The sequence below is a fragment of the Hyalella azteca genome, unplaced genomic scaffold (genome assembly GCF_000764305.2).
Source record: "Hyalella azteca isolate HAZT.00-mixed unplaced genomic scaffold, Hazt_2.0.2 contig13783, whole genome shotgun sequence".
NCBI classification, from domain to species: Eukaryota; Metazoa; Arthropoda; class Malacostraca; order Amphipoda; family Hyalellidae; genus Hyalella; species Hyalella azteca.
Genome location: NW_025943691.1, coordinates 9,099 through 22,877, shown reverse-complemented (window position 1 = coordinate 22,877; position 13,779 = coordinate 9,099). Strand labels below are relative to the sequence as shown.

General features: G+C 39.5%; 1 protein-coding gene across 1 annotated transcript; it reads left to right on the top strand.

The window, feature by feature from the left end:
* Positions 1-3,731: 3,731 nt before the first annotated feature.
* LOC108674637 lies at positions 3,732-8,134 on the top strand. Its single transcript, XM_018162596.1, has 6 exons — positions 3,732-3,829; positions 5,962-6,107; positions 6,345-6,445; positions 6,674-6,811; positions 7,229-7,341; positions 8,042-8,134. The coding sequence occupies exons 1-5, from the start codon at positions 3,732-3,734 to the stop codon at positions 7,325-7,327; spliced, it is 582 nt and encodes a 193-aa protein (XP_018018085.1). The 3' UTR covers positions 7,328-7,341; positions 8,042-8,134.
* Positions 8,135-13,779: the final 5,645 nt, after the last annotated feature.

Here is a 13,779-nt window from a genome sequence, read left to right as displayed (position 1 = left end):
ATATTTATCCCACACTCCTGGATGAAAAAATAATTCCGGCTCCGAAATATGTATAGCAGTATTGGAGAAAACTTTAATTTGAAAGATTTTTAGCCTTGTTAAATATGGCCTGAAGGAAATGTTGTAACACTAGCATCTTTTCCGGTCAAACTCAAACTTTCAACTGCTGCCTCACTGACGGCGTTTTTCGGATAAACTTCGAATCAGCTTACATTATGCCTCCATTGAAAATACAGGCCGTGACACTTCTGATCCCAGATCATATCGACCCATCTCCAGCCTGTCGATTTTATCTAAACTCCAGGCACGAGTTGTGGCCCGACAACTGAACAAACTTCATCTTCAGCAGTCCGGTCTCATGCCTCGCCTCCAGTCTGCATACCGTCATCTACACTCGACGGAAACCGCTGTGCTGAAGGTGCCTTCAGACATTCTGCGAGCAGTAGACCACGGCGACATTGCGGCACTGGCTATATTCGACCTGTTGGCCGCGTTTGACAGGGTCAACCACGCCACTTTATTGCGTCGAATTGACGTATCATTAAGCCAGGGCGGCACTGTGCTGCGGTGCTTCGAATTCTATCTCTGCAATAGATTACAATGCATTCGACATGGGAACACTTTTCCTCTACGCCATCGTTGGTCACATGCGGCGTACCCCAGGGATCATTTCTTGGACTGATCCTCATTCTGTTATATACTGTCAACGCATAGCACACAATTGATTCACATAGTTTGACCCCATGCTTCTTCGCTGACGACACCCCAATTTATGGCTACTGTGGACCGGCTGACGCTGCAGCGCTGCAAGACCGGATGTCTGTCCGCATGGACGTCGTCTCAGACTGGATACGCTCCAACCGGCTCAAGCTCAATGCATCAAAAACTGACTTTATTTGGTTTGCGACTGCTCGGCGCCAGCATTAGCTTCAGGCCAACCCTGTTCTCGTGGGAAACGAGTTCGTCGTGCCTGCATTTCCGGTTCTCTACCTCGGCATTCTACTGGACTCGGAGTGTATCATGAACAATCACAGCCAAAGTCACCACCGCTTGTTTTGACGCTCTGCGACGAATACGTAGCGTAAGTCGCTGTCTCTCTAGGTCGGTCCTCGAGGCCCTCAAGATGGATGCCACACTCGACCGGATTGGACTATGTTAATGACACACGCAACTGACTTCCGATCGCGACACTTGATTAGCTGATATTTATAGTAAACGCTGCTGCGCAACTCGTGTGAAATAAACGAAAATTCAACCACGTGACGCCGATATTGCGCGATCTTTGCCGGCTGCGCATGCAGCAGCGCACGCAGTTCAAGGTCACTGTTCTGACGTTCCGACCCAGCAGGCATCTAACGTTGAAACAACATTGATTATTAGTTGATTTCAAGCTGAAATGTTGAACAACCAAAATTAAACGTCATATCAACGTCGAAATCTAACCAACACTAGAAGGGACGTAAAACAACCTTACTTCAACCTTGAAATAACGACGATATTGGTACGTTGAAATTTTACTAATTTTAAATGCTGAACAGCCAAAATTAACGTCCCATCAACGTCGAAATTTGACCAAAACAAGAACGGATGTGAAACAACCTTATTTCAACGTTGAAATAACGTCGATATTGGAACGTTGAAAGTTTATTTATTTTTTAACGTTCATTCAACGTTGATTTCAGGTTGAAATGGTGAACAACCAAAATTAAACGTCCGATCAACGGCAAAATCTGGCCGAAACTAGAAAGGACGTAAAACAACCATATTTCAACGTTGAAAATTGGTCGATATCGGTAAATTGAATGATTAGCTATTTACCAGCATGGAACTAATGTCATCACACCAACATTGAACGATATACATATATATATATATAAATTCATGATTAATGACCAGAGAAGGCATTTCAATTTTCAAGGAGCTGCACAATTCTTTCGCTTATTTTATTGTTCATGCACGCGAGCTACCGTGGTCAAGGTTGCTAATGCGTCGCGCGGTCTCCAGCGATTCCCGGGTTCGAATCCTGCTACGGACGAAAAAGAGGTTGGTTCTTCAACGTTGATTCATTCAGAGAATTTGACGGTGCAGCCACTTCGTAGTAGCTACATTGATTCAACGTTGCATTGTAACGGCAGTAAGACGTTTCATGAAAGACGGTGCTTCAATTTTCATTCTAAACTTCTTTTCACCGCGATCTCAACGTCGTAATATGTAGTTGTTTCAACGTCAATTCGACCAGAGAATTCAACGTTGCAGCAACGTCGTAGTAGCAACATTGATTCAACGTTGCATTGTAACGTCAGTATGACGTTGCATGAAAGATGTTGCTTCAATTTTCATTCTAAACCTCTCTTCACCCCGATCTCAATGTCGTAATAGGTAGCTGTTTCAACGTCGATTCAGCCACCGAATGCCTGCTGGGGATGCCTTCACGGTCTGGCGCCTCTTTATGACACGGAAGGTCTGCAGCGCGTGTCGGATCTGCCTGGACGATTGCGTTCGTCATCAACGGTACTAAATCTCGTGGTTCCATCTTCACGTCTATCTACCGTTGGTGGAGAGCGTTCCCGGTCGTCGGCGCCAGAACCTGAAACAGTCTGCCGGCTTACGTAAGGTCGGCTACTTCATTGCCGGTGTTTCGTCGACGCCTAAAGACAGAACTATTTCGTAGAGTCAATGAATCATGTGCTTGGTCGTTTTTATCCGTTTTAATCCTTTCTCGTGTCTATTCATTTTTTGCTTGTTATTAAACTTTTGTGAAGCGTGACCTTGAAGTTCGTTTGAACCAGACACCACGATAACTGCTTCATAGAATAATAATAATAATGGGCTACGTAGTGCCACCGCAGCATTCGCCGGGTATTTACTTCTCTAGTGGAATGACGGCTGCTTAAATGATTTATTTAATCGCCAGAAATTCTTCTAATTTATCTTAATCATTTCGTACAATACAGAAATAGCATGTATAATGTAACGCATGAACGACACTTACATAGAAAGATTTCATTTTTGAGTCATATTTTCAGGTAGTATCTTGCTCGTTGCGTGGGAGAATTGCTCAACCGATCCGTGGTAGTTGGTGCACTTCAAAACAAGCAAGATCTCTCTGCCGGATCGGATCAAAATTGAAATTCGAAAAGTTAAATATATATAATTCATTTCATTGTTGCGGGAGAGGGGCAACACATATGGGCTACCCCAACGGGATAGTTAGAAAGAATGAACAAACTATATAAATCAAAGCATGAACTATATATTTAATGAACAAAGTATTAAAATGAACAAGCGAATCCATGAGAAGTACATTCAGTAATAATCTTAGGTAGCTATCAGGCGGTAAACGGATGGTTAAACATTAAAGCACATGAAGAACATTAAATTTGGCTGGGCCCATCCGTAAGGTCATCGGTGTTGTCGCCGAGAAGAAGTCAGTTCAGCGAAGATAGACAAGTCAAATCAAATCAAAGTGTGGGAAACTAGCGGAGGAGCGCATTGCTTGCCGAGATTACAACGGGGCTCTTGTCCAACGTTGCCAACAAGTTGCAGCTTCCTTCTACGCTGTTCAACCGGTAGGAGAGAAATATTCAAATCATCGACCAAGTCCTGGCGACGTACAGTGCCGGAAGCGTTACCGTCTCGAGACTGGCACTTTAGCTCCGATTGCCTGCAGCCGCACCCGTCCATGGCAGACGAATGAAGTAGACAAAATACAAGAACTTGGTTCTGAATGAATGGTTGACGGCAGCATCGGACTGGATCTGAGTAACTTCCTTGCCGACCAATTACTGCGTCCTGCCACGCCCGTCCTGGCAGGGCGGCTCAATCGAGAGTGAGCCAACTCCGGCTCAGGTCCAATTTCAGCTCCGAGCAATGCGTCGGAAAGAAAGAAGAAGAGCGCGAACGACAGAAAGTCGGACCGCTACACCATGGTTGAATTTATTAATTCAACCATGATTCATTCACTGTACCGTGTTCCTTAGAAAATAAATTTAGCGAGTCTAAAGTTAATGATAAATAAAATTTACATTCAGCCGGGCATAAAGTTTATTTAATACTGTACTCTCAATGATCACTACATCTTTTTTCTTTAGACCGCTAATGGTTCTCAACTTTATTAATGATGGCGGTTGATCAACGATGCTAGTCTTTCTTAATATGATTTTTATCCATTGGCGTGCTGCGTAATGAACTTTGAGTCCATAATGTTTCGATAATGACATGCGGCATCATTACTTTTAGTTGACACGTGTGTCAGCGAACTGTCTTGGCCTCTGTACAGGATTGTTTTGCTACCAAATAGTTTAATGGTTTTGCAGATAATATATTTTGTTGCGTTTATTTTAGCAGCCATGAGTCACGTGTCGCAGCTGAAGCTTTAAGGTCAAAGTAATCAATAAAAGCTCAATGACTACATGTCAGAACAACTGCTCATACAGAAGATATTTGGCTTCGGCTTCGAACCTCTTCTTGAGAGTAGGGGATTCATTGCTATGCGACACATCAGCATCTCGCATTCCCATTCGGGTTATACATATTGACGTTCAAAGAAGAAAAGCCCTGGTGAATCATGGTGAATAGATGCACATGCATTTCAAATTTACTCAATAATTGCGTTACATTCTCAAAGTACTGACGAAAAGAAGCAACGTTCCCTCTTTCAAATCAGCATCTGTTTACAATCATAAAATAGAGTGAAGTTTGCAGGAGACGTGCAAAAATATAGCTCTTTCCGACGTACAGTTTTTTTAAGAAGGTCTAAGAACAACAATTTCTCTCGCAACTTTAGGTAATCACGCAACAAAGTACAGATAAGAAATAAAATGACGCAAGCTTATCATTAAACACGACCATCTATAAATAACTTTCTTTGTCTTTTCCACCCACTCTGAAGGCCTCAATTACGTGCAACTTACTTGTTCTGCAGACAACTCGGGGCGCGGGGGTTACAATTTCTTCCTCGGTGATCTCAAATCCGAAGAGACGCGACTCTACTTGAAGGAAATATTCTGAAGATAAGGGGACTGTGCTATCAGTCAGCACTACGTGTATTTACCAGGAGATAAGCAAAAAAAAGCGTAGCGGGGTTCCAAAACGAAAGCTATTTGGCCGATCCGCAGCCCGCTACTCTATTCGAACTCCCATTTTGATACGCACGCAGTTTTGGTACTCATTATACACCCCGGAATACACCCCCGAGTTTTGTAAGATAGGATGAATATTGTTATTTGGAAAGGAATATGGACACAGCCTATGGTTTGTAATGATTGTGACTAGCATGCAACCCAGAACGTCACACGCTAGAATGTTCATTGTAATGTGGAATCAAGTCATGAGGCAGCTCAGGATTTATAAAGATAACGCTGACACCGTACGACTTAGAATGATGATGTCGAGGTGCAAGTTCAGCTAAACAAACTCAAATGTGATCATTTGCGATCCGAAGTCATCAGTCACATTATTAGCTTTGACGTCTTTGCAAATGCTTTGGAGCGTCTGTTTACGAGCTTTGCCACTTCACCTGAACCAAAGCTGAGCACCAAGGATTTGATCTTCTTATCAGATATTATACATACACGTGTAACGAAACACAATTTGTTCCAATAGAAATTGAGGTTATTCTGGCAAATAACTTTCCATGAAAAAAAAATAGAAAAGTCAAACATAATTCTATCATATTCGCTTATATTTCCCCTTTATTTATATATTTTTAATTTTATCAACCAGAGAGTTTAAATTTTCCTAACAAACATTTTAATCTAAATTTCAATAATCAATTGTGGAGCGAGATGCCATATTGGCTGTGGTGACGGCTATCACTGACAGACATCTGTAAGCACGCGATTAGCAAATAAAAGCAACTGTTTCAATAATACCATGAAGCTATAAAAGCAGACCATGTATCGTACCAAGTCACAGTGGTCACACCTGGACTACTTGTTTGTATTCGTTTCTCTTCCCCAGTAGAGAAGTGAATAATAGTTCGCTGCTAGTCCGGCCTACGTGTGCTGAGGCCATAAACGCCGCATTGGGGTACGAATTCAGGATTCCTATCATCAACGCCTGCAAGGCGGATCCAAAGGCAAATGCCTCCTTGACTGCCCTCGCAGGTTAGATATTGCAAGATTTATTGCCATCAATTGTTTAATCTGAAATTGTCTACAATTGTGCCCAAAATATATATGGGCAATTCACCCAGTTGATTTTTTTGTTTCCAAAACTCAGTTTTAAACTTTTTATTTTAAATTATTGGTGTTATCGAGAGGTATATAGTGAAATAGTAAGTGGAACCATCGTAAATTCATGAGAGATCTAAAACAATAATTAGCAATTTACGTGTTCTGCAGGTAATCCTGCCTGCAAAGACTACAAGTTCAGTACCCGCCATCGCAAGTGCGAAGTTCTCGCAGCTCCCTTCATGAAATGTGTAGCGCGAGAACTTGGTTTCGTAAGTCGGGAAATATCGCTATTGTGCCTTTTCATCATCTGTCATGAACTTTTCTCTGAATATTAACTTACTCTATTTGTGGTGTTGAACAGTTCAAAATGTGACCAACGCTATATTTACTGCACCATGAGAGATATCTATTTCAAACAATTTCATTTGTTATTAAATTAAATTATGAAGTTTCAACCCTAGTAAATGTGAATACAGCACTCATTCATTTAATTCTAGTTGAAGGCTGATGGCTCCATCGACAACACTTTGGTCATCTCCCAGTACAAGGCTTTGATCTTCGGCAACCCTGCCTGCAACGCTGCTCAGTACGACTACGCTGTGAAAAAATGCGGAAAGAAAATCAAGAACTACGCGGTAAGTTTTTCTTGTCTTGGCGGGACACGCACAAATTTATTTCATAGCAGGACTATGAGTTGAGATCATGTCAAACTGAATTTATATCAGATGTTAACTTGGAAGCAGAGTGATAATTTTGTTAACGAGTATGTGGAAACATGCAAATCATTTTTAGTTCTTGTGGCAATACGTGTTGAAGTTTCAGACTATCCAGCAAGTTGCTTTGATCTGCTAATCCCCTTTACTAATCCAATGTGACATGATTACCTGCTAATGTGTGTCGCATATCATTCTACCTCACTCAAATTACTTCGAATAATGTTGCCTAAAGTTATAGCTGAAATTCTAAGCATTCTTTCACTTCTATCCACTGTAACTGAAGCATCACTTCATGCCATGAACGTTTTTATTGACATAATAAACTTCCACAAACAGTTCCTAAAGAAGGCCGCATGCATGGCCAACGCGACGGAAAAGAACACTGATGACCTGCACCAGCTGGTCCTCATGCCTTCATCTGACAAACAGCTTTGAAGTGTTCACAACAGGTGCACAATAATAATTAGGGGAAATCTATATAATAATAATAATATAATTATTAGGGGAAATCTATATAATATATAATAATAACTGGAAATAATAATCTCCAGTCAATGCGTCCATATGCAGTAAAATTTGCCTTATCATAAATTCATTACAATTTTTGATACAATAACTTCAAAAAATTCCTACTTACAATCATATCAACAATTATTATTATATTCATAAGTGAAATTGAAACACTTCTGAAGGAGTGAAGCATTTCTCTTTCTCTCTCATTTTTTTATATACAGATTTGATTGAAGACCAGATCATACTTCCTATTAACAATTTCGTTCGGCTTATTGAAAAAATAAACAATAAGAAAATTGTTAATAAAAGTATGTTCTGGTATTCAATCAAATATATACATGTATATATACATTTGATACATTATATACATACATACATTATATATATTTGAAAATATAATATAATATATTTCGTGTCAAGAAATTTCCATTTGATGCACTTTAAATTATCAGAATTCGACAAGTTCAATGTAATTTGGCTTGAATATCCGTTCAAATAAGTTGGCGTGTAGCCAATCATTATGAACTTAAAGATAATCAGCAATCATAATGTTTTTAGCGTTCCTTGCACTTCAAAATTAGTGACTTGTTGTTGTCCATCGAACCTTTGCACTTGTTTTTTTTTTTCTCCTGACAGGTTGGAAAAGTTTCTGAACACTTCAATAATGGAACTTTTTTATTATTTCACCCAAGCTGTGCGACATTATTTGCAATACATTATCTGCCTAAATGATGTTTTGATTGACCCTAATGAAATGTTGGGTTGTTTGTTGCCCAAATCTCTCCATGTTGAACGCGCATTCAAATCATGAGATAATTACAAATATTTATTAACTAAATACACATAAGAAAAGTAAACACAAGAGACCCAAGATACCAATAGGTACATTTAAGTGGCAAAGATGCCATGCATTTAGTTTCGACAGACACGGCGCTGTCTGTAACTTGAAGTTAGTTAATGCATGTCGGAACAAGCATTTGGGGACAGAGAAATGTTGGAGAGACGTCTTATGGGCCTAAGGATGAAATGATAGCTGGAATGAAGGAGAGTTGTTGAACAGAAGCCTTATTTGTACGTCTTATACCATTTATTTCTACAAGAAAACATGAAACACATAGAATTCATTGTCAATTAGAGCAATTTTTGAATCGATAAATGGAACAATGTTGATGAAGATGAAAATGCCTTAAATGCTCAAATGATAGTAACATCAATGCGATTATCCTAAACGAAACTAACTTGTTAAAAATTAATTTCAACAAGTTTGCATTGAGACATGAATAATTCTGTGATATGATAAAACTCGAGAGTCATCTTTACATTTCTGACTGAAAAAATGTTTCCCAGCATTCTTAACGGGTTTTCCAATATTTATTGCATTGCTTTGAATCAACACGATTTATGTTTAAGGCAATTGATAGCTCTAGGGATATTTATCCCACACTCCTGGATAGCACAATAGCAGTATTTGAGCAAACGACAATTTGGAAGATTTTAGCCTTGTTAAAAAAGGGCTAAGGGAAATGTCGTAACCCTAGGATCTTTTCCGGTCAAACTCATAGTCGCTGCCTCACTGACGGCGTTGTTCGGATAAACTTCGAATCAGCCCAAATTATGCCTCCATTGAAAAAACAGGCAATGACACTTCTGATCCCAGATCATATCGACCCATCTCCAGCCTGTCGATTTTGTCGAAACTCCTGGCACGAGTTGTGGCCCGACAGCTGAATAACCATCTTCAGCAGCCCGGTCTCATGCCTCGCCTCCAGTCTGCATACCCTCATCTCCACTCGACGGAAACCGCTGTGCTGAAGATGCTTTGAGACATTCTGCGAGCAGAAGACCGCGGCGACATGGCGGCACTAGCTTCACTCGACCTGTCGGCAGCGTTTCACACGGTCAACCACGCCACTTTATTGCGTCGACTTGACGTATCATTCAGTCAGGGCAGCACTGAGCTGTGTAGTGGTTCGAAACACTTTTCCTCTACGCCATCTAAGTTTGTTTTTCATCGCATGCGTAACCATGAATTTTTCGAGTTCTCCTACCATTAGTCGGCTTAAATCGCAAGTCAATCAAGATTTTAATGCAAATAAAACGCCTAGGGAATTCACCATATATTCATTGATAGTGTTTCGGAGAACAACCCCATCATCAGTTTAAGAGATAGAGAATACAAGTTTTCGTTGTTGCGTTTACAGTTTTTCATTTCAATGAAGATATGGTAAATTAACGTGATGTTTTCTTTGCTTATAAATTCTTAATAATAATTTACTGCATGAAAAACTGCATAACTTCATGTGGTTTAATTTAAATCATAAAATATTTGAGGTCAGTCAAAGTCATATCTAATGTAATGGCTGAATGTAGCTGTACAATAGGAACTAAGTCCTGAAAAATGACAATTGTGTATAATAATGCTTATTAACGCATTTTATTATAGCGTTATGTGGTTCCAGTTTTTACGATGAGAGATGAAAAAAATGGAAATTGAAATATCAAACAATATTAAACAAAAATGTATAATGCATTCACTGTACCGTGTTTCCTAAAAATTAGATTCAACCGAGTCTAGAGGTAATAATAAATAAAAATTACATTCAGCTATGAATAAAGTTAATAACAAATGAAAATATAATTAATCCAAGTCAAAAGTTAATAATAAATAAAAAATTGCATTCCGCCGAAACTAAAATTAATAATCAATAAAAATTATATTCAGCCAAATGTAAAGTTAATAAATAAAAGTTAAATTCAGCTTAGCCTTAAGTTAATAATATATTGAAAAATTACATTCAGCCTAGTCAAAAATTAATAATGGATAAAAATTACATTCAACCGAGTCTAAAGTTAATAATAAATAAAAATTACATTCAACCGAGTCTAAAGTTAACTCAATACTGTAATCTCTGTGATCGCTACACCTTTTCTTTGGACCGCTAATGGTTTTAAACTTTATTAATGATGGCGGTTGATTAACGATGCTAGTCTTTCTTAATATGATTTTTATCTATTGATGTGCTGCTTAACGAACCTTGAGTCCATAATGTTTCGATAATGACATGCGGCATCATTACTTTTAGTTGACACGTGTGTCAAAGAACTATCCTGGCCCCTGTACACGATTGTTTTGCTACCAAATAATTTAATGGTTTTGCAGATAATATATTTTGTTGTGTTTATTTTAGCAGCCATGAGTCACGTGTCGCAGCTGAAGCTTTAAGGTCAAAGTAATCAATAAAAGCTCAATGACTACATATCAGAACAACTGCTCATACAGAAGATATTTGGCTTCGGTTTCGTACCTCTTCTCAAGAGCAGGGAATTCATTGCTATGCAGCACATCAGCACCTCGTATTCCCATTCAGATTATACATGTCGTGCCAAAATCTGTAGAATCAGCATTCCTATACTATATAAATCTTGGGTTAAGTCAGTCAGACAAGTTCATTTTATAAATATTTAAATATAAAGAAACTTGACCTAACCTTTTCTAACCCTGACTGTCGATTTATGTTCTAACTGTCATGGCGCACACGCTGCCGCTGCTCACACGTGACTACCACTACACAAAAGCCGTTTGTGATCGTGCAATTTTGATAGTAAGAGTCGTAAGATAAAAACAAGGCACTGTGATTTACGACCGTAAACTCAGAAGCTTTACACATAGGACACTATATAAAACTTCACAACATAGGACACTGTATATAAAACTTCTCTATTCGACTTTCACTAATTGACTAAATCCTATCGAAATATTCTACCTAACGACAGACACGTCCTTCTCCAAAGAACCATTTGTTCAGTTCCTAGGTCAGACTAACAATTGAGAAAAATAAAGAACATTAAAGATGAACTCAGAAAAATTCAGAATAATAAAGATAAAAGGGGATTCAAATAAACAAATAAGTACAATAAGGCATTAAGATCACAATAACTCTTAAGACCGATTTTCTGAATCAGCAACGACATGCTGATTTTACAGATTCGGCAAGATAGCAGCCGATTCCATAGAATCGTTAATTCCGCGATTTCAGCCCGACGTACATAATGACGTCCAAAGAAAGGCAACTTTATGAATCACGGTGATTAGATGCACATGTATTCTATTAACCGTTAAAACTATTTCAGTTGGCAAATTTACACAATAAATGCGTTTTATTCACAAAGAAACATTCAGAACAAATTTATTCAAATCACTGACGCAAAGAAGCAACGTTTCTACTTTCAAATCGGCAGCGGTTTACAATTGGTAAATGTGAAGTTTGCAGAGGACGTGCAAAAAAAATATAGCTCTTTCCAACATGCAAGTTTTTTTCTTAAAGAAGGTCAATTATTAACAATTTTTTCGCAATTGCGTAATCACACTGTGGAACATAGATAAGAAAGTAAATGAATCCAGCTTATCATTAAATATGACGTGTATAAATAAATTTCTTTGTCTTTTCCACTAATTCAGAAGGCCAAATCATGAGCAATTCACTTGTTCTGCTGAAACCTCGGAGCGCGAGGATTACATTTTCTTCCTTGGTGACCTCAAATCCAAAGAGACGCGACGCCACTTGAAGTAAATGTACTAAAGATAAGGAGACTGTGCTTATTAGTCAGCAGTGCTTGTATTTACCAAGAGACACGCAGACATAGCATAGCAAGGGTCCAAAACGATAGCTTTTAGTTTGAGCCGCAGCCCGCTACGCTATTCGAACGCCCGTTTTGATTCGCACGCAGTTGTGGTGCTCATTAATACACCCCCGAGTTTTGTAAGATGGAATGTATATTGTAATGTAGAAAAGAAAATGGAGACAGCCTATGGATTGTAATGACTGTGACTAGCATGCACCCCGGCATGAACGTCGCACGCCTAAATGTAAATTGTAATGTGGGAAGGAATATCGAGACAGCTTGTGAATTGTAACTTTTGTAACTGGCATGCAACCCAGAACGTCACACGCTAGAATGTTTATTGTAATGCGGAATCAAGTCATATAATAGAATAGAAGTGTCGGCACTGAAGAAATAGGCCCATGGCCTGTTGCCGATTCTTGTTCATAGAATATAATAGAAGTGTCGGCACTGAAGAAATAGGCCCATGGCCTGTTGCCGATTCTTGAATTTTTCGCGACTTGATTCACAAGGGATCCGGCCTTTGGAACCCGATCTTTCCATAACTGACGAATGATTGAGATAGCTGCTGGACTTATTGCCTGGTCCGTAATTTGCTAGGCATTTTAAGACTGAACATATGCTCCTGCATAGCTTCGTCTAGTCTGTTCTTGAAGGCGTTCAGACTCGGAATGTCAACGATGCTATCAGGGAGGCTGTTCCACATGTCAGTGACTCGAAGCGAGAAGAAATGTTGTCGCATGGATGTGTTACAGAGCAATTTTTTAATTTATAGCCGTGGCCCCTGGTGTTGGTTCTTGTTTCAAATTCTAGTAATCCTTCTGGGACCTTGTATAAGCCATGAGTATATTTGTATGCTTCAATGAGTTCCCCACGCAGACGTCGATAACTGAGGATTGGAAGCTTCATAATCTTTAATCTTTCCTCATAGGAATTAATCTTTCCATTTCAAGCCCGGAATTATCCTTGTTGCACGTCTTTGGACACTATTAAATTTTTGTCCTTTTCGAGTTTCGGTGACCACACGACGTTTCCAAACTCTGGGTTCGGACGCACGACAGCAACAAGCAACTGCTTCATCGCTTCTGCATCTAGGAACGCGAAAGAGCGTCTGATCAGTCCAAGTCGTTTATTGGCTTTAATAACTTGACCTTCAATATGCATAGAAAATTTCAACTCGTTGTCGATATTAATTCCTAAATCTTTTTTCATTGTCGACTTCGACATCTTCACTCTGTCGTTGCAACCGTGTCTTCTCATACTGTAATCTTGCTGTTCATTATTCTTGCCAAGGTGGATAACTTTACATTTGTCAGCGTTAAAACGCAGCTGCCACTTATCAGCCCAGTCAACCAGTCTGTCAATATCACCTTATAACTGTAATTTTTGCGACACATTCTTCACTGTATTATAAATTTTTGTGTCGTCAGCATACATCGAGCACACGCTAGACACAGCTTCTGGCAGATCGTTTATAAACGCAACGAATAAAACAGGCCCGAGAACGCTTCCTTGTGGCACGTCGCTGCGCACTGAAGCCCAGTCTGATACGGACCCATTAATACTGACACGTTGTCGTCTCCCTACAAGAAAATCTCTGATCCATTTGAGTGCATTGCTGTCAATTCCCAAAGACTGCAATTTCCGCAACAGCCGCTCATGTGGGACACTGTCAAATGCCTTGGCAAAATCGAGGTACACTGCATCTACTGGCTCCCTTTCGTCCAGCAGGCGGGTCCATTCGNACTCGC